At 51.2% G+C, this 27,870-nt stretch overlaps 2 protein-coding genes across 2 annotated transcripts; both read left to right on the top strand.

Moving 5' to 3' along the window:
• The first annotated feature begins 3,213 nt into the window (after positions 1-3,213).
• Positions 3,214-17,069, top strand: LOC128422519 (microtubule-associated protein futsch-like). The gene is made up of 5 exons (XM_053406611.1): positions 3,214-3,349; positions 6,036-6,229; positions 10,476-10,604; positions 12,454-17,024; positions 17,066-17,069. Exons 1-5 carry the CDS (start codon positions 3,214-3,216, stop codon positions 17,067-17,069), a joined length of 5,034 nt encoding a protein of 1,677 aa, XP_053262586.1.
• On the top strand, positions 17,059-27,181 carry LOC128422590 (uncharacterized). Its single transcript, XM_053406751.1, has 6 exons — positions 17,059-19,263; positions 20,544-20,690; positions 21,996-22,142; positions 23,159-23,263; positions 24,594-24,685; positions 26,946-27,181. The coding sequence occupies exons 1-6, from the start codon at positions 17,086-17,088 to the stop codon at positions 27,031-27,033; spliced, it is 2,757 nt and encodes a 918-aa protein (XP_053262726.1). The 5' UTR covers positions 17,059-17,085; the 3' UTR covers positions 27,034-27,181.
• Positions 27,182-27,870: the final 689 nt, after the last annotated feature.

Raw genomic sequence — 27,870 nt, forward strand, 5'->3', positions numbered from 1 at the left:
AGCAGGACTAAGCCTCTTCTGGCGAACCAGAGCAGCGCACAGAAACGCTGTTTACCTTCCTGCCAGAGCAATACCTATTTATCCACTTGCACTTTGATGTGCTTTCGAACTGCTAGGTTGGCAGGAGCAGGGACCGAGCAACGGGAGCTCACCCCGTTGCGGGGATTCGAACCGCCGACCTTCTGATCGGCAAGCCCTAGGCTCTGTGGTTTAACCCACAGCGCCACCTGCGTCCCTGTTGGTGCAGCCTAGATGCATGCAAAACATCTCCTCAAGGCATGGAACTAGAGAGAAAGAGACGCCCCAGGCTTATATTTCAGGGACAACTGTGCTGAGCCTTCCAGTCGGTGTAGAGAGTACTGAGTGAGATGGATCAAGGCCCTGACTTGCCTTCCCATTAAGTGAAGGCCCATAGCTCAGTGGCAGAGGGCCAGCGGCCCATGCAGAAGGTCGCAGGTTCGATCCCAAATGGCATCTCCCGTTTGGGCTGGGAGAGGCCCCTCCATGACCTGAAGAGTCTCTGCCAGTCAGTGCAGGCAACACTGAGGTAATGGATCCCCTATGCTGCTCCCCTCTCTCTGTAGCAACCCAGAAACCTCGCGCCAACTGTTACATCTGCACGCACAGACGGAGCTCGTCCACCAGGAGATGTCGTTCCCAGCTGCTCTGCTTGCGATAGAGCTGTTCTTGGGAGAAAGGTGAGCCTGTGGTTGGGGGGCCTTGGTGGGTCTCCCCAGCTCTCGCCGGAAGGGTGCAGGGTGGCCTATGCAAGCAGGCCATCGCTTGGGACAGGGAGAACATCTTGATGGAGTTGTGTATTTTAATTACGGATCGTTTTTATAGTTGAGAACCACTTAAAAAGCTGGTTTGGTAGGTAAAAGGTAAATAAAGGTAAAGGGACCCGTGACCAATAGGTCCAGTCATGACTAACTCTGGGGTTGCGGCGCTCATCTCGCTTTACTGGCTGAGGGAGCCGGTGCACAGCTTCCAGGTCATGTGGCCAGCATGACTAAGCCGCTTCTGGCGAACCAGAGCAGCGCATGGAAATGCCGTTTACCTTCCCGCCAGAGCAGTACCTATTTATCTACTTGCACTTTGACGTGCTTTCGAAATGCTAGGTTGGCAGGAGCTGGGACCGAGCAATGGGAGCTCACCCCGTCGTGGGGATTCGAACCGCCGACCTTCTGATCGGCAAGCCCTAGGCTCTGTGGTTTAACCCACAGCGCAGTATATAAATTAATAATAATAATAATAATAATAATAATAATAATAATAATAATAATAGACTTTTAGAGTTGGAAGGGACCCAGCCCCGCTACAATGCAGGAATCACAGCTAAAGCAAGTGGCTTAGATGCTAATTCAGATCACGACAGGCAGGTCCTATTCACGGCTGACTCCGCGCGACGCTTCCTTTTGCAGGTTTTGGGACTCGCAGCCCATCGAACCCGGAGCCCGGCACCTGGAGTTGGCTCGGCTGCGGCTTGCCGCAGGGAGTGGACCAGCATCGGCATGGCAGGAGGCCAAACCTGTGCAAGGAAGATTGATGGCGGTAAAACCAGAATGATCAGCCAAATGGGATATTGGTGCTTGCCAACTAGAGGCGAAGGGGAACATGGAACAGCAGAGAAAGGGCCCAAGTGTGGCTGTCAGCTTCCTGCCTTTAGGAGAGCCCCTTCTCTGCTTCCTCATGAGTCGCTGATCTGTGCGTGCCTGCAAATGGAGCGAGGCAAGCCCAGAGCTGTTACTCATACAGAGAGAAAATGGGCACACCCCTTTCCGGGGAGGACATTCTGTTAGGAAACTGCCCAGGGATTGGTCAAACGCACCATTCATGACCAATGCAGCGATCCAACAGGTTGAAGAACAGTGTATCCTTCAGAGAGGCAGCAGGCACACTCCTCCCGGTAAGCTGGGTTGGCAGGAGCTTTTAAGCCGCGCATTTTTCACAGCCCAGCAATAAAGTTGCGCTTTACTTTTTGCAAACCCCTTTTGCAAATATGTAGGATGTGATGCATAGATAGCTGTCAAGTACAACATTCCTTGTTTTCCTAGAGTGGACATGCAGGGAAATGTTTGTTCCAGTCAGTAGAAAACTTTCTGTTTCCTCCTGAGCTGGGACATACTTCCTTTGCATGTGACTAGAGGTTGCGTGACCTTACCTGCCCAGGTAACACAAAAGGACAAGGCACGCTGCACAATCTCTTTTGACTTCCTCGCCATCATAGGACTAGGGACATGGGTGGCGCTGTGGGTTAAACCACAGAACCTAGGACTTGCCGATCAGAAGGTCGGCGGTTCAAATCCCCACAACGGGGTGAGCTCCCGTTGCTCGGTCCCTGCTCCTGCCAACCTAGCAGTTCGAAAGCACGTCAAAGTGCAAATAGATAAATAGGTACCGCTCCGGCGGGAAGGTAAACCGCGTTTCCGTGCGCTGCTCTGGTTTGCCATGCTGGCCACATGACCTGGTAGCTGTACGCCGGCTCCCTTGGCCAATAAAGCGAGATGAGCGCCGCAACCCCAGAGTCGGCCACGACTGCACCTAATGGTCAGGGGTCCCTTTACCTTTACCATCATAGGACTAGCAGCTTTTTAGCTAGAGATTCACAAAGGGACTATTCCCATATGGGATAGATTCCACATGTATATACTCTGTAACTAAGTCTGCCTTCAGGGATCCATCTGTGAACTGAATGTGTGAGTAAACTTCTTTTATATATACTTTGCAGAAGATTATGTTGTGTCTATTCTTTTTAAGGGGGAGAAAGGGGGATTACAAGGAATCCTAATATTGAGAAACAGCTTGCAACAAGCTAACCGCTGTGCGTTTAAAAGGGGAATGTAAACTCCGCTAAGTAACGGAACTTGCTAGCGCAAGTTAGGAAGCATATTATTAAACAATATATCCTCTCCTGCCTCCCTGAACATTCCCACAAAAGAAGGGTGTTGTTTTTAAAAGGAGGCAGGTTGCGCTGTTTGAATAACGCTGCCAGAATTAAGGCGAGATGGAAAAAGGCACAAAAAATAAGAAACTTGCTTGTTTTACGTATCCAAGGTCAGGGCCTTTGGACCTGGCTGAATGTGGCCCTCAGTATGGAAACCTCCTCCCCTTGCTTTTGCCACCTGGGCTCGGGTAGCACATTCGTAGAACAATAGAACTGTCGATGTGGGGCCACAAAGGCCATGTGTGTTTCTCCTTCTCGCCCCATAGCAAATGCTGCTGGACCGCCTGCTGTTGCAGCAACAGAGGGACAGATCCTGCCTGATCCAGATCTTGTTGGCTCTTGCTGAGCCAGAGGGTGCCCAGGAAAGAGGCCGTGGCAGAAAGCAGCCGACCTCCTTGGGAGCAGGTACAGCAATGGAAGGAGTGTGAGAGAGAGAGAAATTTCAGCGCTTCCAAGCGCTTACCCAGGTTTGCTTTCTTCAGAAGGCGGGGCAGTGGAGACTGTGGTGTCTTTAGGATATATGGCTTTATTTACACATTCTGCTGGGCCCGGGGGTTAACCCGAGCCACACAGTCCAGGTCCGGTCCCGAATCCATGGATTCCACGAGGAGTCAGTCCAACAGGGCCAAGGCAGGAAAGGCTAGGTCAGGCACAGGGTCTCAGGCAGGTTCCAGCAAGCAGCAATGTTGGTCCCGCAACCTGGGGCAGGGTCCGACTGCCTTTTATCTCTGACGGGGTAACAGCCGGTCCTGATCCCCCGGTGACTCACCTCCCTGTCTCGCCTGAAGGGATGGTTTCGCTTTTCCAATTTCTCGCAATAGAATCCTGCTGCAGTTGTGGCATACATGAATGGTGGTCTAACCTTCTTCTTAATTTCTGTTGTCATGATTCCTAATAAAAAGGCCTCCGGTCTTTTTAAGATTAAATGAGCATTAAGATAACTTCAACAGTGTAAATAAGTTTTGATGGATGTGATAATGGAATACTGAATGGTATAGTTTTTGTAAAATATGCAGGGATTTAAGATATGTAAAATGAACCATGGAAAGAGAAGAAGGGGAGTCGTTGATATCTTAAGATGTAAAAAGGAGTAACCTATTTTTTGCTCCATAAGACATGCTTTTTTCCTCCTAAAAAGTAAGGGGAAATGTCTGTGCGTCTTATGGAGCGAATATGTGGTCGATCGCTGGCTCCCTTTCCGCCCCTTGCCCAGGCCTCCACTGTTGAATGTTCTGCAGACGGAGGCCGTTTGTTTCCCCAGCGACATGGGACTGGCTGATTAGATTATCTGTCTGGAAACTGTAGAAACGGCTCCCTTTCCTAAAGAAGCTGCAGAACTGTGAGTTAAACCCCATAAAAACAGGATTTTTGCTCTTTGCAAAGTAAGCTCAACAACTTTGACCTGATCCTCAAAAAAGGGGACTTTTCCCCTTTGCAGAAGAAGCTGCACAACTGGGAGCTGATCCCCCCCGAAAAACGGGGCTTTCCCCCTTTCCTCCTCTAAAAACTAGGTGCGTCTTATGGTCAGGTGCATCTTATGGAGTGAAAAATACGGCGCTTTGAATTGTAAAACAGAAAATTTAATAAAACACACGCACGCACACACACACACACACACACAACCACACCAAAAAGTTCTCCCACGGCCACAGCCTTAGATTCAAGTAGAAATCAATCAGGTCTCTCCTGCAGAGGCTTCAGCCGCCAGCCTCCTATCAGCTTCTAGCTCTCAGACACACTCAACTGTGGCTTTTGTTCATCTAACTACCAGCTGGTTGGGGGAGCATGGATTTGAACCCTGGTCTCTCCCAGCTGCTGGTCCGGCACACAAACTCCCACGTCACACCAGCTCTCACTTTCCCTTGGCACTTTTGCCTCTCGCTTCCTTCGCCCGTTGGAGCCTGTAGTGAGCGGGACTATCCAGGACCCCCCCCCCGACCAGTCCTCCTAGACACCGGCAGGACTTGGCCAGGAAGGGGGAGAGATCGCTAGTTGTTGCAAATCACAAGCCAGACAGTAAAGCTCCCACAACCTCCTTTCCTGGACCACCCTCGAATGGGGTTCAAGAAGGAGAACCCCCCTTCGATATTTACCAGGTTTGCCCAGCCCTGAGTCACTTTACCGTGATGCAGACAGAAATTCAACAGGTAGGTCTCCAAACGGTAAGGCACCAGTTTAGCTTCCCCAAGCAAAGGCACAGAGTTGTTGTTTAGTCGTTTAGTCATGTCCGACTCTTCATGACCCCATGGACCAGAGCACGCCAGGCCCTCCTGTCTTCCACTGCCTCCCGCAGTTTGGTCAAACTCATGCTGGTCGCTTCGAGAACACTGTGCAACCATCTCGTCCTCTGTCTTCCCCTTCTCCTTGTGCCCTCCATCTTTCCCAACATCAGGGTCTTTCCCAGGGAGTCTTCTCTTCTCATGAGGTGGCCAAAGTATTGGAGCCTCAGCTTCACGATCTGTCCTTCCAGTGAGCACTCAGGGCTGATTTCCTTCAGAATGGAGAGGTTTGATCTTCTTGCAGTCCACGGGACTCTCAAGAGTCTCCTCCAGCACCAGAATTCAAAAGCATCAATTCTTCGACGATCAGCCTTCTTTATGGTCCAGCTCTCACTTCCATACATGAGACTAAACACCCATTCCCCAGAAGGCCACAATTTTATCTCTCCCACAATGCTTCACTCCTGCGTGAACCAACGTTTGGACACTGAGGTCCAGCGCCGAGGGCCTTCTGGCGGTTCCCTTGCTGTGAGAAGCCAAGTTACAGGGAACCAGGCAGAGGGCCTTCTCGGTAGTGGCGCCCGCCCTGTGGAACGCCCTCCCACCAGATGTCAAAGAGAAAAATAACTACCAAACTTTTAGAAGACATCTAAAGGCAGCCCTCTTTAGGGAAGCTTTTAATATTTAATAGGTTTTTGTATTTTAGTGTTTTTTTGGAAGCCACCCAAAGATGGACGGGGTATAAATAATAAATTATTATTATGATTTGGCATACCAAGATTTCCCAACTTCACTACAGAGCCCTACCTAAGTGAACTCCGCTCCCTTCCTCTCCCCGTAACGCGTCACGTTTTGCCTGTCTTGTCCCACAGAGCGTGGTAGAGAGGACCTGCCGCCTGCCTTGTGCGAGGCCATTGCCCGGATGCTGAGGGAGCCGGGAAGAGCCAGCGGGGCAGAGGGGACGTGGCAGGATGGTGCCCTCGCGGTGCTGGTGGACCTGCAGCGGGAGCAGCAGGAGGAGCTCAGCCGCACCCTGGAGAGTCTGTCTGGGATCCCGAGTGACAGGGTAAGCGAGGCATGGAGGGTGGGAAGGGGGAGCCGAGCCAGTCGCCTCACTCCATGGCGCCAAAAGATCCACAGCCCATGAAAGGAACAATAGCACCATAGAACTGCATAGAGTTGGAAGGGACTCCGAGGGTCATCTGTGTGGTGTAGCCAGTGTGGTGTAGTGGTTAAGAGCGGTAGTCTCATAATCTGGGGAACCGGGTTCGCGTCTCCGCTCCTCCACATGCAGCTGCTGGGTGACCTTGGGCCAGTCACACTTCTCTGAAGTTTCTCAGCCCCACTCACCTCACAGAGTGTTTGTTGTGGGGGAGGAAGGGAAAGGAGAATGTTAGCCGCTTTGAGACACCGTAAAGGGAGTGAAAGGCGGGATATCAAATCCAAACTCTTCATCTAGTCCAACCCCCCGCAATGCAGAAATCTCTGCTAAAGCACCCATGACAGATGGCCAGCCAAACTCTGCTTAAAAACCTCCAAGGAAGGAGGAAAGTCCACAACCTATAGAGGAGGGAGAAAGGTTCTTTTCTGCTGCTCCAGAGAAGCGGACACGAAGCAATGGATCCAAACTACAAGAAAGAAGATTCCACCTAAACATTAGGAAGAACTTCCTGACAGTAAGAGCTGTTCGACAGTGGAATTTGCTGCCAAGGAGTGTGGTGGAGTCTCCTTCTTTGGAGGTCTTTAAGCAGAGGCTTGACAACCATATGTCAGGAGTGCTCTGATGGTGTTTCCTGCTTGGCAGGGGGTTGGACTCGATGGCCCTTGTGGTCTCTTCCAACTCTATGATTCTATGAACCTTGCCTTGCTGGACTGCTCCTGCTGTCAGAAAGTTCTTCATACACACACACACACACACACACACACACACACACACACACTCTTATTGATTTTTTAACATATCAGTTCCAACAATCATACAACATATCTTCACATCTTATACAGTATTCTGACTTCCGTCAACACCTCTGATGGTTTTCCATTCTTTATCGCTTATTCTTCATTTCTTAATTTCCTATTACATTTAATTATCCTTAACTAATAATTCTTTTCATAGCCTTTCTTGTAATATTTAGAATAATCCACATTACAAAACTTATCGCAGTCCTACAAGCATGATCTGTTCATCACAATTACTTTTCAAATACCGGTAGTTCATATATTTACTGCAGTCTTCTAAGAATCTCTGGTCCCGAAGGTTTCGAATCCTTCCTGTTCATTTATCTAATTCTGCATAGCCCATCAACTTCATCCTCCGTTCTTCTTTCGTCGGCAGTTCTTCTTGATTCTATTTTTGTGCCAATAATATTCTTGCTGCTGCCATTGCATATAAAAACAACTTGCAATCCTGTCTATTAATATTTGTCAGAAAGTTCTTCCTGATGTTTAATCGGAATCTCCTTTCTTGAAACTTGAGGCCATGGGTTCAAGTGCTACCCTCCAGAGCAGGAGAAAACAAGCTTGTTCCCTCTTCCCTGTGACATCCCCCTTGAGATACAGTACATCTGAATTTCATGGAGAGTTCTCCAGCATTGCAGTCACAGCCTCTTCCAGCCAGCCAGCATAACTTCTCCCCTTCTGTCCCCACATGAAGTTTTGCCCACTTCCTCCTCCTCCTGTTGGAAAACTCCCTGGGGTGTCCCTGCAGCCCCCAAACTCTGAGTGTCCTCCGGTAAGCGCAGCTCTGAAAAAGGCATTCCTCTTCTTCTCCAGTGCGCTTCAGCGACATATATTAAAAGACATGTGCATACTAATCTTCTAGCATAACACAGCAAGAAGCATGAGACATTGTAGAGCTAATCTACGTATTTATTTACACACTACTTGCCGATCAGAAGGTCGGCGGTTCGAATCCCTGCGATGGGGTGAGCTCCCGTTCCTCGGTCCCAGCTCCTGCCAACCTAGCAGTTCAAAAGCATGTCAAAGTGCAAGTAGATAAATAGGTACCGCTCCGGCGGGAAGGTAAACAGCGTTTCCGTGCGCTGCTCTGGTTCGCCAGAAGCGGCTTAGTCATGTTAGCCACATGACCTGGAAGCTGTACGCCAGCTCCCTCGGCCAATAAAGCAAGATGAGTGCCGCAACCCCAGAGTTGGCCACGACTGGACCTAATGGTCAGGGGTCCCTTTACCTTTTTATGTACAGACAAAGGAATCATGGCATCCTCTCTCTCCAGCTCCGAGAGAAGAAACAGAAACAAGTAAAAGCAAAAGTACAGTGCAATAGTACATACAGTGGAAGAGATGAGACTGTCTTCCGTTCTCACACTCTTCCCAGACAGGCATGTGATTTACACCAATCTCATATGCAGCCTCGGAGGAGTGAAATACTATCACCTCCTTTGCTCTCAGGCCTTTTCCGCTAGGAAATATATGAAATGCACTCTCTGCAAAACCGAATAAACAGAAATCTTTTAAATCTCTGAAAGTCACAAAATATGCACTCTTGATAGATTCTCTACTTCTGTTTGCGGAATACTTCGGCAGCATTGGACGTCATAAAACAAAGCTTTACGGCTTGTTTTCACCATATAAGAATCTGACCCATTGCTTCTTTCAGAGACTTGCATCGTCTATAAAGACTTTCAGAGATTTATAAGACTTTCATTTCATTCTATGTTTTCAAGAGAATCCACCAAGAGTGCATATTTTGTGACTTTCAGAGATTTATAAGATTTCTGTTTATTTGGTTTTGCGGAGAGTGCATTTCATATATTTCATACTGTGCAACGTTCTGTATAGATTATATAAAGAGTTTATATTGACATCGCATTGTTGTACTTGGTGTTGCCTTGGATATTACTGATATATTGTTTGCAACACAGGGGTTTAATTGTTTGGTTACTTTTCCGCTAGGAAACAGAGACTCCCACTTCACAGCAGCATTGCAGGCCACCCTTATGTCTGCCAAGGGGTGGCAAAATTCCAGGGGCCTTGGCCCTTAACCAGAGTCTGTGTTCCTTTGGAAGGAGGCACAGCAGAGACTACAGTCTTTAAGAAATATGGTTTATTTTGCACACGTTTACAACATGGGTTTTGATGCAGAGAAGCAGTTCACAGAGTATGAAAGGGTACCTGAGGGTTATCTAGTCCAAGCCCCTGTAATGCAGGAACCACACCACATGGTCCCCCATCCAATCTGACACCATACTGGACCCTGCTTAGCTTTGCAAACGCGCTAGCAGTTTCATTGCTGCGCCACCAGGTGCACACAGCTGCTCCCCTTCAGTTCCCACATTACTTAGCAGTTCTTGCAAGTTAGATCATTCTTTTGAGATTCTGGCGAGAACACTTACAATACGATACGATACGATAATCTTTATTGTCATTGTCCCATACAGAACAACGAAATTGAAAAAAATCTACATAAGACATTCAGAAAACAACAAGCCTGCTATTCCAACTATCCCAGCCTGGTTAGCCCCCCTAAAAACTCTGATAACCCATAATTGAATACAATATACTCCCATAGAGATTCCTTACACTGCGTTTAAAACCAAAATTGCATTTGGATAGAAACTATTTCTCAGGCGGCTAGTTCTAGTCTTTATAACCCTGGACCTTCTTCCAGAAGGCAGAAGCTAAAAGAGATCATTTCCAAGGTGCGCACTATCCTGCGCTATCTCTGCAGCTTTCTTGTGGCACCTGGAAACGTAGATTTGATCCAAGCTGGGAAGAGTGCACCCAATTATGCTCTCTGCAGTCTTCACAACCCTGGACAGCATTGTTTTTCCCCTGACTGTGCAGCTCCCAAACCACACACACAGACCATAAGTTAATACACTCTCCACAGTACAATGATAAAATGATGTTAACAGGTCCTTTGAGAGATTATTTTCCTGGAGGATTCTCAGGAAATATATCCTCTGCTGTGCTCTCTTCATCAGGTCTTTGCTGTTTTCTCCCCAGGTTAGGTCATCTCTCAACTCTATTCCCAGAAATTGAAACACCGAGACCTGTTCCACAAACTTCCCCTCAATAATATGTGGCTGAATATTCAATTTACATTTCCTAAAGTCCACAATAATCTCTTTTGTTTTCTTTAGGTTAAGGAGTAACACTTAGGTGGCTCTTGTCTTACATATAAGCTTGTCTGGCTAGTTCAGCAACAGAATCCTCTACTGGATTCTAACCCTCACTGGGTACAGGACCCCAGGAGTGGGAAGGGAGCCAGGAGATCATCCATACTGACCCCACAAGCCCACAGCAGTACGTGACTCGGTCGCTCAGGCTCACCGCTTGCCGTCTCACCCCCAGGAGGGAGCCGCTTGCCCTGCCCTCTTTGAGAAACTCCTCGCCCGGCTCCAGGAATCACCCCTGACTTCTCTGGTCCGGGATTTGCAGCCCGTCTCTCCCCAGGAGCAACAGCGCTCCCTCCTCCAACAGGTAAGTTTGAAAGCTCGCCCACCCACTTACGAAGCGGGGCCCAAGGCATGGGGCAGTGCCATGGTGTGGGAAGTGTTAGATTTCTGTTATGCCACTGTGCAGTTTTTGGAGTCACAAGACTCTAGCTGCAACATGCTAGGGAATGTGTTCAGAAAGGACTCATAACCGTGTCCTACATGCCAGGTGATGAAATTCCTGCTGATTTATTGTCCAAGGTTGTCCCAAGGCATCAACACTGTACCTATGTACAGAAACTGGGTTTGTACTGAGATTATACTGACACACTGCCCAGTGGTGTTCACAGAAAGGGGGAGGATGTTAGATTTCTGTTATGCCACTGTGCAGTTTTTGGAGTCACAAGACTCTGTTTACATTCCAGACTGCTGGAAGTCTCACGGGAGACGGGAGGCACATGTTGATGTTACTGGTTCCCTGTTTCTTTGTTCAGTTGTTCACTGACTCTCACAGAGAGCAGATGCACATTCTTTTCTGTCCTGCGTAGTTAGAAATAAACGTAGCGATGTAGCTCATATTTCTCAGCTCCTTCTGCTGCTTGGATACTCTGCATAATGGGAACGTGCTTGAAGCCTCATTAAAGGCTTAGCTCGTTAATCAACGTCTGAGGGGGAGAGCCTGATGGATTCCGAAGAATGTCCTAGGAGGAGAGCCATTTACAGCTTGGTCGGACGGAACCTCCGACAGGAAGATGGAAGTGCTGCAACCTCAGGTTCCTGGGACCCATCAGCCCCAGAAATCGTCTGTACACAGATTTGGAATTCCATGTACAAAAAGTTTCACATAAGGTCATCCAAAACAAGCAAAGGGGTGGAGCAACTCAATAATAATAATAATAATAATAATAATAATAATAATAATAATAAATAATAATTTATTTATACCCCGCCCTCCCCGGCCAGAGCTCAGGGCAGCTAACACCAGTAAAATTACAATAAAAACATAATGGGGGGGACCCCCAATTTAAAATACAGGTTAAAATGCAATTTAAAATGCAGCCTCATTTTAAAAGGAGCCCATAGACCAAAACCATAAGGGGAGGGAAACATAAGGGTCAGACTGAGTCCAAACCAAAGGCCAGGTGGAACAGCTCTGTCTTGCAGGCCCTGCGGAAAGATGTCAAGTCCCGCAGGACCCTAGTCTCTTGTGACAGAGCATTCCACCAAGTCGGGGCCAGTACTGAGAAGGCCCTGGCCCTAGTTGGGGAGAGGGCACAATATTTGGGGCTTTTTATTGATGTACAAAAGAACAACACAGAACCCTTTTCATGTACGCAACCACAGCGGCGAGGATTTTAATAGCAAAAAAACTGGAAAGGTGATGTAATCCCCACGAAAACTGATTGACAAGCAAAGATGATAGAATATTCAGAACTTGCAAGGATGACGGGGAGAAAAAGAGGAGATTCTAACCAGAAATTTAGTGAAGATTGGACAATGTTCAAAGAATATCTTTAAAAGTCCTGACAGATTTGGATTGAATCTCGAAGTTTAAGGAAATTATAAAGTATGTATAACGTTTATTGCACATGTAACTTGATACGATAGAGTTGTACATTTATCCACTCCATGTTTACAGTATCTCCAGCCTTTGTTTGTTGCTTGAATGTTTACAAGTCTATCTCTATTTTAGCTATTATTCTAGTAAATTTGGTTTTATACTTATAAGCCAGTTTATGGATTATGGGTCATGTAGACCTGCAGGTTCCCCACGCTGCCTGTCCCTGCCAGATCCAGAAATACTGATTCCTCAATATTCATTTCCAGAAGGAGGAGGTGCTCACATCTGGTTTTATGGGACTTCATTGAGTCTTTAACTTTGATTTGATTTCTAGGGAACTGTGCAGACAGAGCGGGAGTTGCGCCTCACCCAGGAACCGTCCCCGTCTGAAGGAGAAGCACTTACTGCAGATGAAATACCTCAGAGGGAAGGCGAGACTTTGCTGAGGAAACCAGAGACTTCTCAACAAGAGAAGCAAAAAGGATTTCAAGATTCAGAGGCCCCTCAGGGCTCCGTAGCTCATGGAAGCAACCGGAACCTCCCTCAGGACAAAGAGATGCAGGCTGAACAAGGCCTTCTGCTCCAGGAGTTGAGTCCTGATACCTTAGAGCCGCAGGTTGCGCTGCTGAGGAAATCAAAATCCTTGGGGTCTCTGGAGTTCCTGTTGAGCCAGGATTTGCTGCCCCAAGGATTGTGGGATGTGGAAATCCCTCAGCAAGCACCACATGGAGGACTGGGGATGCCCCACCTCCCAGGAGCGCAGGGTTGGGAGATGGAAGCCGTAGATGCCCAGACCCATGGTGACCTCCAGTATATTCCACAGAGGGAAACCGAAGCCCTTCAAGAAAACGAAAGGAGGGAAACTTCAGATCTGGAACCTCAGCGGGAGCCCCTTGCATCTAGGAAACCAGAAGTCCCACACAGTGAGAGGAGTCAAATAGCCTTTCATACCCAGGGCACACAGTTCCCCGAACCCCCAGAATGGAGAGAGTCAGAGGCTACTCCACCATGGGAGGTCCTTCAGACCCACAAAGATGTCCACAAGGAGTCCCTGGATCCAGACACGAGACATGGCAAGATTCCGTGCCAGCAGGACCTGAGGTTTCCAGAGCTCTCCCAACTCCAGAGGTTTCTCCGGAAGAAATCAAAATCTTTTGAGCCCCAGCTTTTATCCAGGGCAAGGCCATGGGGGTCACCACAGATTCAGCAGGAGGTATGTGGACCTCAGAAATGTGGATATCCTCAAGCTCTTCAGCCCCAGGAATGGGAAGTTGAGGGAACTTCACAGGCAGAGAAGGAAGGTCTGAGGAGCCATGATTTGAGGGTGGGCCCGCAGCGTCAAAAGTTCCCAGAAAGCCGTGACGCACTCGTTCAGGTCCCAGAGCCCTTGGGTCTTGAATCTGAGGATATGGCAAAGTTACAGGGTGTGGGGCAGCTGGAAGGCCTTCACATCCCAGGAGGACCTCAAGGAAGGCCCCATGGTTGCCTGCAGCAGGAGCAGGAGCTGACCCAAGCTGAGGAGAAGACGGAGGGCTTGGAAACCCCACAAGGCCAGCAAGGACCAGAGCTTTCCCATCCTGAAACCCCTCCTCACTGCAGGAATCTGTGGAGGAAGTCAAAGTCTCTTGAGCTGAGGAGGTCGTGGGCTTTTCAACCCCAGGAACTGAGGGAGCTGCACGTCGCTGGCACCCAGCCCCTGCACCCACAAATGGGTGCAGGAGCTGTTCAGGCTCAAGAGTGCCAGGAACCAGAGGACTCTGAGGCGAAGAAAGCAAAGAAGGAACCACAGAGCCATCAGGAATTTTCTCAGGAGGCCTTTCAAGAGCAAGGGATGGTCCAGAAAGGGGCGAGGGTTACTAGGCCTCAAAATGTGAACGAAACACAGGACTTTTCATCTGAGGGAGCAAAGGGTGTCATAGTTCCACAAAGGCAGACACAGGTTCCTCAGTCCCCAGAGTGCAGAAGTCCAGAATCTCCGCCTCTTCTGTGGAGAATTATGTGGCAGAAGGCAAAATCGTTTGAGATGAGGAAAAAAGATGTCTTTCTGAGTCCAGGGCCGCGACCAGAGGCTCCAAAGCCGAGCATCCTTTATCGTCAGAAGATGAAGGAAACCTTTGTGGGACAATCAGATGTTCTCACCCAGGGACAGAGACAAGAAATGTCTCAAGAAATGAGGGAGGGGGAAACCCGCCTAGTTGAAAAATCTCCACAGAGAAGTCAACAAATATTTCAGAGTGAGGAAATTTCCAAGAGGGAGCTGGGATGGCCTAGACATTCAGAAGAATCACAGCCCTGTGACAAGAAGAGTCTGGAAGACACACAGACTCCAGAGACTGTGCCACAAAAGGAGATGTGGGGTCCTCAGCCCCAGAGAGACCAGAAACCAGAGTCTCCTCCTCTTCTGTGGGGGGCTCTGGAACTGAAGTCAAAATCTTTTGAGATGAGGAAATCAGAAGAGCACAAGCTGAAGAAGTCACTGATGGTTCTGTCACAGAGAAGGCCACCGGTGGGACCAGAAGCTCATAGGCCACAGGGATGGAAAGTTCCAGATACTCGTACTCCTCAGGAACTGAGGGAAGCTGAGGCCTCTCAGGCCCAGCCAGAAAATGGAGCATTGACAGCTCAGAGGGCTCCACCTGAGAGGTTATATGGTCCACTTCTAAGGGAGAGGGAGACCTTTCCAGGTCAAGAAACAAGGGAGCTGGAAGCACACCAAGACCAGGGAACCCCACTGAAGAAGACAACAGCTTTTGAGAGCCAGGAAGCACAACAACAAAGAAAGCTGGAGCCATCAGAGGACCCAGGGACGGTTTCTCAAAGATCGGGGGCTCCACAGGCCCTTCAGCCTGACAAAAAGAAGTTTCCAGAAATGTCTCGGGCCCAGAGAATGCCCGAAATGGTTCTTCAGCCTGAGGAACACAGAAGCCTGGAATCTCCACCTCTCCTGTGGAGGATCCTAGGACTGAAGGCAAAATCGTTTGAGCTGAGGAGGCCACGTCCCTTTCAGACCCAGATCCAGAGAGAGAAGGATGCTTCTTATGGGCAGCAGGGACAAATAGCCTCCCAGAGCCCCCAAATCCTAAAAGAACCAAGGAGATCACAGGCCACCCAAACAGACATAGGGAATGATGGCACACAGCCAGGGCCAGAAGGGAACCCAAGGGTTCCTCAGCATCAGAAACGTAGCAGTCCAGAAACACCTCCTCTTCTGTGGTGGGCCTTGGAGCTGGCCCAGCAAGAGACGCAACATGGGAATTTGTCGGTCTCTCCTCAGCCCCAGGAAACAGAAATGCCCCCAGCAGCCCATCTCCAGAGGGTGCTACAGACAGAGGCCCAGAAGTCGAAGAAACGTGCGCACCAAAATATTGTTTATCCCCAGGAACCAAAGGAACCAGAAACTTCTCAGGTTCTGGAGAAGGAAAGGAAGGCCCCCAAATCTTCACAGCCTCAGGAAACTCTCCCTGAGGTGGACTCCAAGTTGCCAGCTTCACAAGGCTTGGGGTCTCAGGGCTTGCAGAGGGCAGAAGCAACTCAACCCCCCAGGAAAACCCCTCAGGCCCGTGATGTGCTGAAGGAGACAAGGGCTGTTCCTGTCCAGAAATCTCCACCGACAGCAAAAGGTTCCCAAGATGTGAAGAGATCCCCAAAGAAGCAGGATAAACGGGGGTCTTCTCTGTCACAAGGGAAAGTGCCCAAAATGTGTGGCTCTTACAAAGTTGGCTGCTGTCACGTTCATCCATGCCAGGAACTCCAGGGGTGTGAGACAAAAGATTGTGGTCCCTCAGGTGAGGCGCAGTTCCGTCCCCAAAAGGAGCTGAGGCTGGAAAGAGCTGAGGCTCTAGGGAGGATTGAAGATAATGGTTGCTCAGCCCTAGAGGGGCAGAGTAGGACTGAATGTCTCCTGCCCCCAGGAAGATTACTAGGAAAATCAAAGTCTCTTGACCCAAGAGACCTTCAGACCCAGAAGCCACAGAAACTGAGGGAGCAGGAGTCCCCTGGAGTTCAAAGAGAGCCAGAGGCCACAGCCTTTCGGGTTCAGGAAGATCTCCAGATGAAACCACAAAGTGAGACTCAGACCTTTGAATCTCAGGAAGAGAGAAGCCTGGAGGCATCAGAGACCCAAAGCACATCACGGTCATCTCAGCCTCAAGGACCAGGTGCAGAAAGCCCTTCTCATCTTCAGAGCCGCATGGAGAGAGCGTCTGAATCCCGTGAGCTGATGGGGCCACCTGAGAACTCACCACCTAGAGATCCTGAGAACCTCACGCTCCAGGGAACTCTGGATCCCAAGGGACATTGTGAATCACAGTGCTGTGGGGTCAAGATGGATGACAAGCACTCTGAGGTGGAATGCACCCTGGGAAGATCTTCCCAAACTTTCCATGTACAAGAAACCTTTCAGCTTCAGGCAGCTCTGCAAAGGAAATCAAAGTCTCTTGAGCCCCAGGACCTGTCAAGATCACAGACTTTTGGGTGCCAGGCTTCAAAGGAACTAGAAACTCCCCAGTCTCTGAGATACGCAGAGGGTTGTCCTCAGGTCCCTGAGAACCAAGCGCTGGAAAACATCACATCTTGCGAAACTACACAGGCGATGAAGAACCTTCTGCAGGACACATCGGTTGCAAAGAACGAAGATGGATCTTCTGTGCAGAAGATGTTGAGAGACAAGGAGGTCTCACACCTTCAGGAGAAGCTTGGACAGAAGGATCTAGGCGCCACCAATGAAACACAGGAAGACAACCAACAGCTCCAAGGGCAGAAAGAAAATGAAGACCTCCAACCACCAGGAGCGCCACAGACGGAGCAGAACCCTCTGGAGATCCAAGGGCTTTTGCAAAGGGATCTGGGGGGCATTGGTCTGCCAGATCCAAGGCAACCGTGTCTTCTTCAGCTTGAGGAGAAGATGCCAGAGACTCTTGAGCTGATGGATGATGAGATGTCCCAAGCTGAACTGCCCTTATCACATATGGAGACAAAAGACCTCCCACCTTGGCTGGGTCTGGGGAAATCAAAGTCTCTTGACCCGAGGGAACTCCAGGGAAAGGAACTAGGAGATCCCACTAACCTGCAAAACATGGGTATCTCCAAGTTGTGCCACCCACAGAGACAAGGTGAGCTGGAACCTCAGGATTTAAGAGGAGCAGCGGTCCTCCATTCAGGAACCCTTCAAGAACTTCCTCCAAAACACATAGAGGGCCCTCGATTCCAACAAGAACTTGAGTGTGGGACCCAGAAGACTGGACAGGTGGAGATAGAGCCTACCCAAGTGCAGGGGCCACTGAGAAACAGGGGAGGGGACCTTTGTTCCCAAGAACTGAAGGGTGCCCAGATTTTCTACTCCAAAGAATGTGGAGAGCTGGAGAAGTTTCCCCTCCAGAGCGAGACTCTTCAGATTCAGGGGTTTGTGCAAAGGGAACCAGAGTCCCAGGAACTGGTGGAGCCTCAGTCTCTTGATCCTCAAGAAAAGAGGGAGGTGCAAAGCCCTCCGCTCCTGAGAAACCTGCTGAGGAAATCTAAGACACTTGGGCACTGGACCCCAACAAGGGGAGATGGCCTTGTCCAAAGGCCAGAAAGCCTTCATGACCAACCGGTGAAGGAGCCTCTTCAGGGACTTGTGGGGCAGAAGTCACAAAACACTCAAGGGCAAAGCCAACTGGACCAGAGAACACTGGACATTGCTGAAGGGACTCCAGGGAGTCTTGACTCCCACAGAGAAGGTTACAAAATGGAGGCGGAAAGCATCAAATCCCCCAGATCTCTACCTGTGAGCCAGGACTTCCTTCGGGAGCAAAGAGATGAGATGTTCGTAGCTCAGCCAGTCAGTTTGCCCCAGACCCTTCCTCCTCACAAGGCCCCCCAGGTCGATCTTGAGCAGCTCCCGGAACTGGAAGGGTTCTACCATGAACTGGAAGCTCTTCAGCCCCAAGGGCTGAGGTCTGGGGAGGCCCAACAGCCACAAGAAAACAGGGATTTTGGTGAACCAGAGAAGCAAGCGGCAGCTGAACCCCAGGGAACAATGGGCCTTGAGATCCCTCAGGAGTGGAGAGGTTCGGAGTCCCACCAGCCTCCACCAACAGATCAGGAGGCCACTGAGACACGTGAGACACGGCAAGGTCAGCAGATGATCCCTCAGCCTCCCCCAAGCCAGAAGGGAGTTGAGGGGCTTTGTCAGCCCCCAGGAAGACGTGTGAGATCGCCAAAGCTGAAGGCACCTCAGAAAATCCCGGGGCAAGAATGTTCACCAGAGGCATCTGCCGAGGTTCCAGGGGTGAGCGAACCCCACGTTTTCCAGTCCCAGGAAAGCATGGAGCCACAGGCTGAGTGGGGTTCCCTTAAAGCTGAGGGGAGCATGGCCCAGCTGGAACCCGCACCCACAGAGCCCCACAAGCAGCATCGCTTGGAGTTGTGGGGAGTTCTGCTGGGGAGGTCCAAGTCTCTTGACCCTCAGGAGTTGACGAGGACACAAGACCTTGAGGACACCCGGGGAATGAGGAGGGCAGGGGAAGACCCACGTTCTCAGGACAGCGAGATGCCCTCACCCCAAGAGCCACCGTACTACCAGCCGCAGCAAACTCTTCAGCCCCACAGCAGTTTCCCAAACCGTCAGGGAACTCCCGAGGAAGTGCGGGACCCAAACACCCTTTTCCGCCAGAATCTGAGGGAACCCAAGGTCCATGGCATGGGTGATCATTTCCAGGTAGAAGATGGGGTGCAGCGCCATCTCCCAGAAGGAGCAAAGCTGTGCCGGGTGTGCAGGCAACAGGAGCTCCAAGGAGAGGTGGGAGCCCTTGATTCTCAAGGGACGGAAGGACCACGGGCTTTTCAGAGTCAGGAACAGAGATTGAAGGAAGCATTGTCAGCTGAAGGACCTCAACCAAGGATGCTCTCAGCCCCTGGGATGTACCACTCGGACCGTGGAGATCTGGAGCCTGGAGTGCCGAGCAGAAGGCTGGAGGCATCTCCCCTGTGGGAGCAGGCCCCCATTGGCACCTGGAAGTCCACCGCCATGGCCATGCTTTCTCCCCCCAGCCCTGGAGAGCATGACGAAGAGTCCCTGTGGACACCAGCAGCTCTTGGCGTGGGCCTGTCAAGAGAGAGCTCCATCTGCATAGCCCAGCCTGAGAGGCGCTCTGGAGTGTCTTGGGTAAGGAGGAGTGTGGGGCAGGTGGGATCTGGGCCTGGTTTAGGGCACAGAAGTGGGGCGGCTGTGTTGCTGGAGGAACGGGGGAAGCAAGTATGGATATGGGACTTTGACGGCTCGTGCCCACTGGGAGTGGAAGGGTGGCCCAGCAGTTGATGGCACCAGAGACAATGGTAAATGGTAAAGGTAAAGGACCAACGACTCTGGGGTTGCGCCGCTCATCTCGCTCTACTGGCCAAGGGAGCCGATGTTTGTCCGCAGACAGTTTTTCTGGGTCATGTGGTCAGCATGACTAAGCCACTTCTGGGGAAACCAGAGCAGCGCACAGAAATGCCTTTTACCTTCCCGCCAGAGCGGTACCTATTTATCTACTTGCACTTTGACGTGCTTTTGAACTGCTAGGTTGGCAGGAGCAGGGACCGAGCAACGGGAGCTCACCCCGTCACGGGGATTCGAACCGCCGACCTTCTGATTGGCAAGCCTTAGGCTCAGTGGGGTTTAGACCACAGCGCCAATGGTGGACTGAGCCAAATAATTGCCACCTCCTTGTTGGAAGCGAGAAGGAAGGGACAGAGCTGTACACCCCTTTGATGGAGATAAATTGAGGATTAAATCTATAAAACGTAATTTAAACCTCCTATCCCACATGTGTGGGGAGAAATATGAAAGTAAACAGACTGCAAATCCCTTTTAGCACTTATGCGCTTTTGCAGCTTACTAGGAATTAGAAAATCAAACCTTTAACCCTCCTTATTTGTGGTCTGTTGACCTTTCCCCCCTCTGTCCCCTTTGCTAAGAATGAACCGCATGTTTTAGTAAAAACAAAAGGTTTACTTACATTCCAATGCAGGCAGCAAATACATCGAAGTAGTACACAGGTGAAAATTCTCCTTTGTTACAAAATGAAAAATTAGTTTCCAAAATGAAGTCTGGGCTTTATGCGGAGCCCTCGCTTGAAAGAAGAGAGGGAGAGATTGAGGCAAGGAGGAAGGAGAAACAATTAAGATCTTTTGTCCTATTTTCTGCTACAAGGTATAGGATGTAGGTCTGTCCTGTCTTCTCCAGCAATACAGGAACTCTGTGAATCTTAAACTCTCCAGAGGCTTATTTAACAAACTTAATGGTCATTTTGACTGCAGATTTCCTCACCCCCCCACCTGCCCTACTGCCCCAAGAGGGTTGCCCCATTGCCACTGCTGAAGCAAGCTTACCACAGGTAGCAAAATGTCTCGGGCCGGCCCCAATCCCTCCCTGTCTTGATTCCTTTCTCTGCACCGTACCAGGACGGCGAAGTTGACATGAGTTCCACAGGCTCCATGATTTCTCCGTTTTGGGAGGAGTCAGCTGCTTACTCTGAGGCAGACAGCAGCTCCATGGCGATGGCAGGCAGCTCCCGCAGTGCGGCTGCAGAAGAGGCAGGTGGGCACCAGGTAAGGAAAACGCAGCCTTTGCTTTTATCGATCTCACACCGTAAATTTTCTGCGTCCAGGATGCAAGGAGGGAGAAGGTTTTTGGCCTGGGGGCCACATTCTCTCCTGCAGGGGCCACATAGTGGTGTGTGTGTGTGTGTGTGTATGTGTATGTCATAGCTGTCAACTTACAGATTTGAAAGTAAGGGACCAGCAGCCTCGAAAATAAGGGCTCGGCAGCCAAAAAAGGGATTTTCAGAGCACAGGTAGGTTCGACTTCTGAGCCCCTCCAAGCCAAAGGCAGAAAGTCCAGCTAGCAGCCAAATGAAGCTTCAAGCGGTGGTTCCCACAGCGCAGCAACCCGGCAAAGGGGATGCAGCAAGGGAAACCACCGTCACCTCTCCGCTGGGAAGCGCTGAGCAAAGGCGAGTCCCCAGGCAACGCGGCCGATTTGATCGGCACAAGGCATGCAAGCTCCACCCCCACAGTCGTTCTTAGACTCCTTATTGGGTGAGCAACGCAGCCAAGCAACACAGTTGGAGCCTCCCTCCTCCCTGGCCGGCAGGGAGGGAGGGAGGGAGAGGAGCTGCTTCCTTTGAAACCCGGGAAATTTATGGGACATCATCAATAAGGGACAGCAGCGGGACATGGCGCTGGGATAAGGGAGTTTCCCGTCAAATAAGGGACGGTTGACAGCGATGGTGTGTGTGTGTGTGTGTGTGTGTGTGTGTGTGTAGGCACAAAATTGGTCCATGACCCCACATCGACATGTCATCTTCGTAAAGTAGGCTGGTTTCTACAACTCACCTGTCCTTCTGCGCTCCGTCCAGGCAGGCTCAAAGTTGGGTGGAAGTTCTTGAGGAAGAGAGAGGTCTGGCCTGGGGAGAGAGAGTATTTGGGGGATGATTTCGTAAACTGGCTCGGTTCCGGTGGGAAATGCAGCTCAGGATATCTGCAAGAAGGGTCTGAGAGGAGGCAGAGGGAGACCGTGGCCTCAGGTGGCAGATGCTGAACTTTTGCCTCAGGCGGCAACATGTCTTGAGCCGGCCCTGTCTGGAAGGTCCCAGGTGTGTCGTGGGTGGGCTAGAGCTACCAGCACAGAGGCAGCCAACACGGCGGCTTCCGGATCTTGCCGGACTACAACCCCGGTCCGCCCCAGCCAGCAGGCCCAATGGTTAGGCAAGAGCTGGGAGTCCGGTCAACGTTTGGAGGGTGCGTTTGCTGCCCCTGTGCTGGTGGGGAGCTTTTCCTTTGGGGTACGGAAGACCCTCCTGACTCGCCTTTGCCTTTGCACCCCTCCACCTTGCCCCCCGCCCTGCCCCACAGCCTCCCCGCCCTCGCCCACCGTGCCGGGAGAAGGCCTTTGTGTGGCTGTCCCGCCAGGAGAAGGAGGCGGCTCTGCGGCGCTTGGCAGAACTTCAGGCCGAGGGAGAACGGCGGCACCAGCGGGACAAGGAGCGCCAGACCCTGCGGGTGAGACCAGGAGCATGGCGGACAGGCAGTCGGGGGACTCCTCTTGTTTCGAACCCAGCACCCTTGAAATGCCCTGCTCAGGGCGGGGGGGGGGTGTTATGATGGCTGTGCCTTCCAACGGCAGAAAGCACCAAACTCTGACTTGCTGCGCATGTGCACACACAGACCACCTCGTGTTTCGCATGTGCAGGAAGGCGCCAGCTCTCCTTGACACAGCGCTTGCCAACATAGCGCCCACTGGGTGACTACGACTCCCGTCGGCCATGCTGGCTGGGGCTGGCAGGAGTCATAGCTCCGAGTCTCTGGAGGGCACGAGGTTGGCGAAGGCTGCACTACCTATGCTGTGTCCTATCAGTGCAAAGATCTACGTAGATAGTGTGGTGCAATGGTCAGAGCAGTGACTTTCAAACATTTTAGGGCTGCCGCCCTGTTTGTTCCATAAACTCATCTCCAGTTATTCAGAGTAGCACGGACCACTAAGGAGGATAATAACTCAATAAAATTGAAAATGGTAACAATTGCACATTTATTTAAAGCCCAGCAAAAGCTGTTCTAATGAATACAACAAAATTGGTGAACTCGATGGTACCAGATTTGGGAATCTAATAATAATAATCTAATCTAATAATAATAATAATAATAATAATAATAATAATAATAATAATATCCCGTCCATCAGACTGGGCTTCCCCAGCCACTCTGGGCAGCTTCCAACAGGATATTAAAAACACGATAAAACACCAAAGATTAAAAACTTCCCTAAACAGGGCTGCCTTCAGATGTCTTCTAAAAGTCAGATAGTTGTTTATCTCTTTGACTTCTGGTGGGAGGGCGTTCCACAGGGCGGGTGCCACCACCAAGAAGGCCCTCTGCCTGGTTCCCTGTAACCTCACTTCCCACAGGGAGGGAAGCGCCAGAAGGCCCTTGGAGCTGGACCTCAGTGTCCGGGCTGGACGATGGGGGTGGAGATGCAAACCACCAGGAAATGCTGAGACAAATCCTCTCTTCCTTTTCAGTTCCAAGAGAGGCTGTCCATCGCCAAACACCGCAAATCTGAGGACGACCTTCTGGGAAGCAGTCCGGCAGAGTTCTGGCCTCTCCCATCAGAGTACGAGGGCCAGGTGAGGCCATTCCTCCGGGCTGAGGTCGGTTGTCTGTGGATGCCAAGGTCGTTTGAGAAACAACAACAATAATAATTTATTATTTATACCCTGCCCATCTGGCTGGGTTTCCCCAGCCACTCTGGGCAGCTTACAGCATATATAAAAATTGTAAAACATCAGACATTTAAAATTTCCCAATTCACAGCTGCCTTCAGATGTCTTCTAAAAGTTATGTAGTTCTTTATCTCCTTGACATCTGAAGGGAGGGTCACAGGGCGGGTGCCACCACCGAGAAGGCCCTCTGCCTGGTTCCCTGTAACCTCACATCTCGCAGGAAGGGAACCACCAGAAGGCCCTCGGAGCTGGACCTCAGTGTCGGGGCAGAACAATAGGGGTGGAGACGTTCTTTCAGGTCTACTGGGCTGAGGCCGTTTAGGGCTTTCAAGGTCAGCATCAACACTTGGAATTGTGCTCGGAAACGTACTGGGAGCCAATGTAGGTCTTTCAGGACCGGTGTTATATGGTCTTGGCGGCCGCCCCCAGTCACCAGTCCAGCTGCCGCATTCTGGATTAGTTGTAGTTTCCGGGTCACCTTCAAAGGTGGCCCCACGCGGAGCGCATTGCAGTAGTCCAAGCGGGAGATAACCAGAGCATGCACCACTCTGGCAAGACACTCTGCGGGCAGGTAGGGTCTCATCCTGTGTACCAGATGGAGCTGGCAGACAGCTGCCCTGGACACAGAATGGACCTGCGCCTCCATGGACAGCTGTGAGTCCAGAATGACTCCCAGACTGCACACCTGGCCCTTCAGGGGCACAGTTACCCCATTCAGGACCAGGGAGTCCCCCACAGCTGCCCAGGATTCTCTCTTCCTCCCCCTCCTGCCTCAGCCGCCAGCCATGGCGACAGCTCTAACACATTTGCCATTTTTGTGGAGTACCCTTGAAACCAAATCCCCGCTGGGGTCATACCGCAATGTGCCACATCAGAACTGCTTGCACCCTGCAGCGAGTCCAGAAATACCCGTCCACAGAGGAAGGTGCCTGTTGTGTCTCTGCACAATACAGGGGCTCTGCCTTCTGCCTCCTTCCCAGCAGAAGAGGTGACCTCGCTTCCGTCACTCCCAGTGCAGCCATGCAACTGAACCGCTCGTCCAGGAAAGAGTGTGCCCACCGCATATCTGCACGGGACCCTGTTCTGAGTTTTCCAATGTCAGGTTCTGGTTCTTGCAGATTTACTCCATGGGTGGGTTTGGGTATCATCTTGCCTGGGCCATGTCTGCGTCCTAAGAGACGTCTCCTTGGCAGCTGTGAGGGGAGCCAGTGTAACTTTGCGTTTCCCATTCCAGCAAGACCAGGCTGGACAGAAAACCGCAGTGAAACGTCACTTGGAGAAGGTGAAGAGAGAGCGGACCTATGTCATGCAGTCCAAGAGAGAGAGGTAAGGAAGGAGGGGGGGAATCAATATCTGCCCTGGTCCCCTAATCTGTGTCTAGTTCTGTGCACCCCAGTTTAAGAAAGTGGAAAGAGGAGGGCCAGCAAGATGATAAAATTGCCTAGGAATTGGGGATGTTTAGCCTGGATACTGGATGTTTAACCTGGGACACGGGTGGCGCTGTGGTCTAAGCCACAGAGCCTAGGGCTTGCCGATCAGAAGGTCGGCGGTTCGAATCCCCGTAACGGGGTGAGCTCCCGTTGCTCGGTCCCTGCTCCTGCCAACCTAGCAGTTCGAAAGCACATCGAGTGCAAGTAGATAAATAGGTACCACTCTGGCGGGAAGGTAAACGGCGTTTCTGTGCGCTGCTCTGGTTTGCCAGAAGCGGCTTAGTCATGCTGGCCACATGACCCAGAAGCTGTACGCCGGCTCCCTCAGCCAGTAAAGTGAGATGAGCGCCGCAACCCCAGAGTCATCCGCGACTGGACCTAATGGTCAGGGGTCCCTTTACCTTTAGCCTGGATAAAAGGAGACCGAGAGGAGACATAAGAGCCATTTTCAACTATCTCAAGGGCTGCCCCATGGAAAAGAGGCTAGGATCCGAACCAAGGGATTACAAGAAAGGATACTGAACATCAGGAAGAACTTTCCTGGCCATTCAGCACTGGAAAGGATGATCTCAAAGGGGACGGGCACTCCTTCCTTGGAGACTTTTAAACAGAGGTTGGGTGGCCACCTCTCCGGGATTCTTCAGTTGCGATTCCTGCATTGCAGGGGTTGGGCTAGATGTTCTTTGGGGGTTCCTTACAACCTCACAGATCTGTGATTCTAAGAAAGGTGCCCAGGCTAAAAACGCAGGAGGAGCCCGGCTGCTGGCTCAGAACAAGAGTTCGTCCAGCCCAGTGTCATTCTGGCAATCTAGCAGCCTGTCTAAACCTGGCGCCCTCCGGAGGATTCGCACTACAGTTTCCGTCAGCTCCAGCCAGCGTGGTTGTGTAGCCTGCCGTGTCGGCTGGGGCTGCTGGGAATTATAGTTCAGACCACCTGGAGGGCACCAGCTTGGGGAAAGTTGCAAAGAAGCAATAAAAACCAAGGGGATGAGAGAGGCTTGAGAGGCCATCTTTTGTTCCCCTTACATGAGAGCTCCACCCTGAAGCATGTGAAGCGAGAATGATTTTTGAGCATGTGCAAAGTGCATGCCCCTCCCCGAACCAGTAAACACTTCTGGGGCGAAGGTGGAGGCTCCCCAAGTGGGGGGGGGGGACCCCAGCTGAAAACCCAGCGAAATCCCCTTTGCTAGCGTGGAGTGTCAGACTAGGACCTGGGAGACCAGGGTTCGAATCCCCACCATAGCTGTCAAGCGTCCCTTATTTGGCGTCCAGTTTCTGCTCTGCTGCTCTCCCGCTGGGAAGGTCAAGCGCAATATTGTCTAGATTTGCAAAAAAAAGAGAGACAAGCAGCGCAGGCGGGGCTGGAGCGGGCAGCAGGGTGCAAAGGGCGGGAGGTAGGTAGCGAGCTGTTGTCTCCTCTTCTTCCTTCTCTTCCTCCGCTCGGCTCTTCTTCCTCCTTTCTTCTAGGCGCGCCGTAGGGCTTGCTCTCGGTGTCTGTGTTTTAGGGGGCGGGGTGGGGGGTGGCAGTTCATTCACGGCCGTCGCTCTCCGCGATTGCTTTTGGGGCGGGGGCTGAGGCTTGGGAACACTCCCCCCCTGCCCCCGATCGCATGCTTGTGGTGCCACGCTTTTTGCGCTGCTGGCACCTGCCCTTCTCGTCATCCATCGCGGTTGGGGGGAAAAGAAAAGCGGAGACTGCGAGGAGATGGGGACGACTTATATATATTTATGTGCTTTAAAATGAAATGAGAGCAGGCTTCCACGCAAAGGGTGAAACCCGCCGCTTTCCCTCCACGCACAAAGCGCAACTTTGGCGACGAGGAGGAGAAGAACTGTTGCTATTAGCTGAGCTCTTTACTTTGGGACCCGTGATCCCTTATTTTGGCTGCTGATCCCTTATTTTCGAGGCTGCTGGTCCCTTATTTTCAAATCTGTAAGTTGACAGCTATGATCCCCACAGGGGCACAAAGCTTGCTGCTGGCGGGGTGGGGTGGGGGTGGACGTTGGGCATCTGCCCCCCCCCCGACACTCAGCCTTGGGTTAGTTGTGGGGATTAAATGAGGAGGGGGAGAACTCTGCACAGCAAACCTCAAACTCCTTGGGGGGAAAGGAGGGGGGGATGTAAACGCCCCACAAGATCTCTCTCCATCCCGCAGGAACACGCTGCGATTCAAGGAGCTCCTGAACCCACTGGTGGCCGAAGGAGAGGAGACTCCTGAGCAAGAACAGCCTGGAGACTCGTGAACAGAGCAGGAGGAGGACCTGCCCCTCAGATCCGCCCCACTTCTGCCTGCCTTCCTGCAGGACCCACCTTGTTTCTAAGCCTATTGCTATTTCAACTTTTCGAAAGCCTTCAATGGTTGTTCCGATTTCCCCTTTGCAATAATTGTATGGCTTCACCTGTTATGAGAATTCGAAGGTCTCAAATATAAATTGTTGTTTAGTCGTTTAGTCATGTCCGACTCTTCGTGACCCCCTGGACCAGAGCACGCCAGGCACCTCTGTCCTCCACTACCTCCCGCAGTTTGGTCAAACTCATGCTGGTAACCTCGAAAACACTATCCAACCATCTCGTCCTCTGTCGCCCCCTTCTCCTTGTGCCCTCCATCTTTCCCAACATCAGGGTCTTCTCCAGGGAGTCTTCTCTTCTCATGAGGTGGCCAAAGTACTGGAGCCTCAGCTTCAGGATCTGTCCTTCCAGTGAGCACTCAGGGCTGATTTCCTTCAGAATGGAGAGGTTTGATCTTCTTGCAATCCATGGGACTCTCAAGAGTCTCAAATATAAATTAAACGCTCATAAATGTACAAGGCAGGACGTGGGTGGCGCTGTGGGTTAAACCACAGAGGATGTGCTGATCGGAAGGTCGGCAGTTCGAATCCCCGTGATGGAGTGAGCTCCCGTTGCTCGGTCCCTGCTCCTGCCAACCTACCAGTTCAAAAGGACGTCAAAGTGAAAGTAGATAAATAGGTACCGCTCCGGCGGGAAGGTAAACGGCGTTTCCGTGCGCTGCTCTGGTTCGCCAGAAGCGGCTTGGTCATGCTGGCCACATGACCCGGGAGCTGTACGCCGGCTCCCTCAGC

This window comes from Podarcis raffonei, chromosome 10 (genome assembly GCF_027172205.1).
Source record: "Podarcis raffonei isolate rPodRaf1 chromosome 10, rPodRaf1.pri, whole genome shotgun sequence".
Taxonomy (NCBI): domain Eukaryota; kingdom Metazoa; phylum Chordata; class Lepidosauria; order Squamata; family Lacertidae; genus Podarcis; species Podarcis raffonei.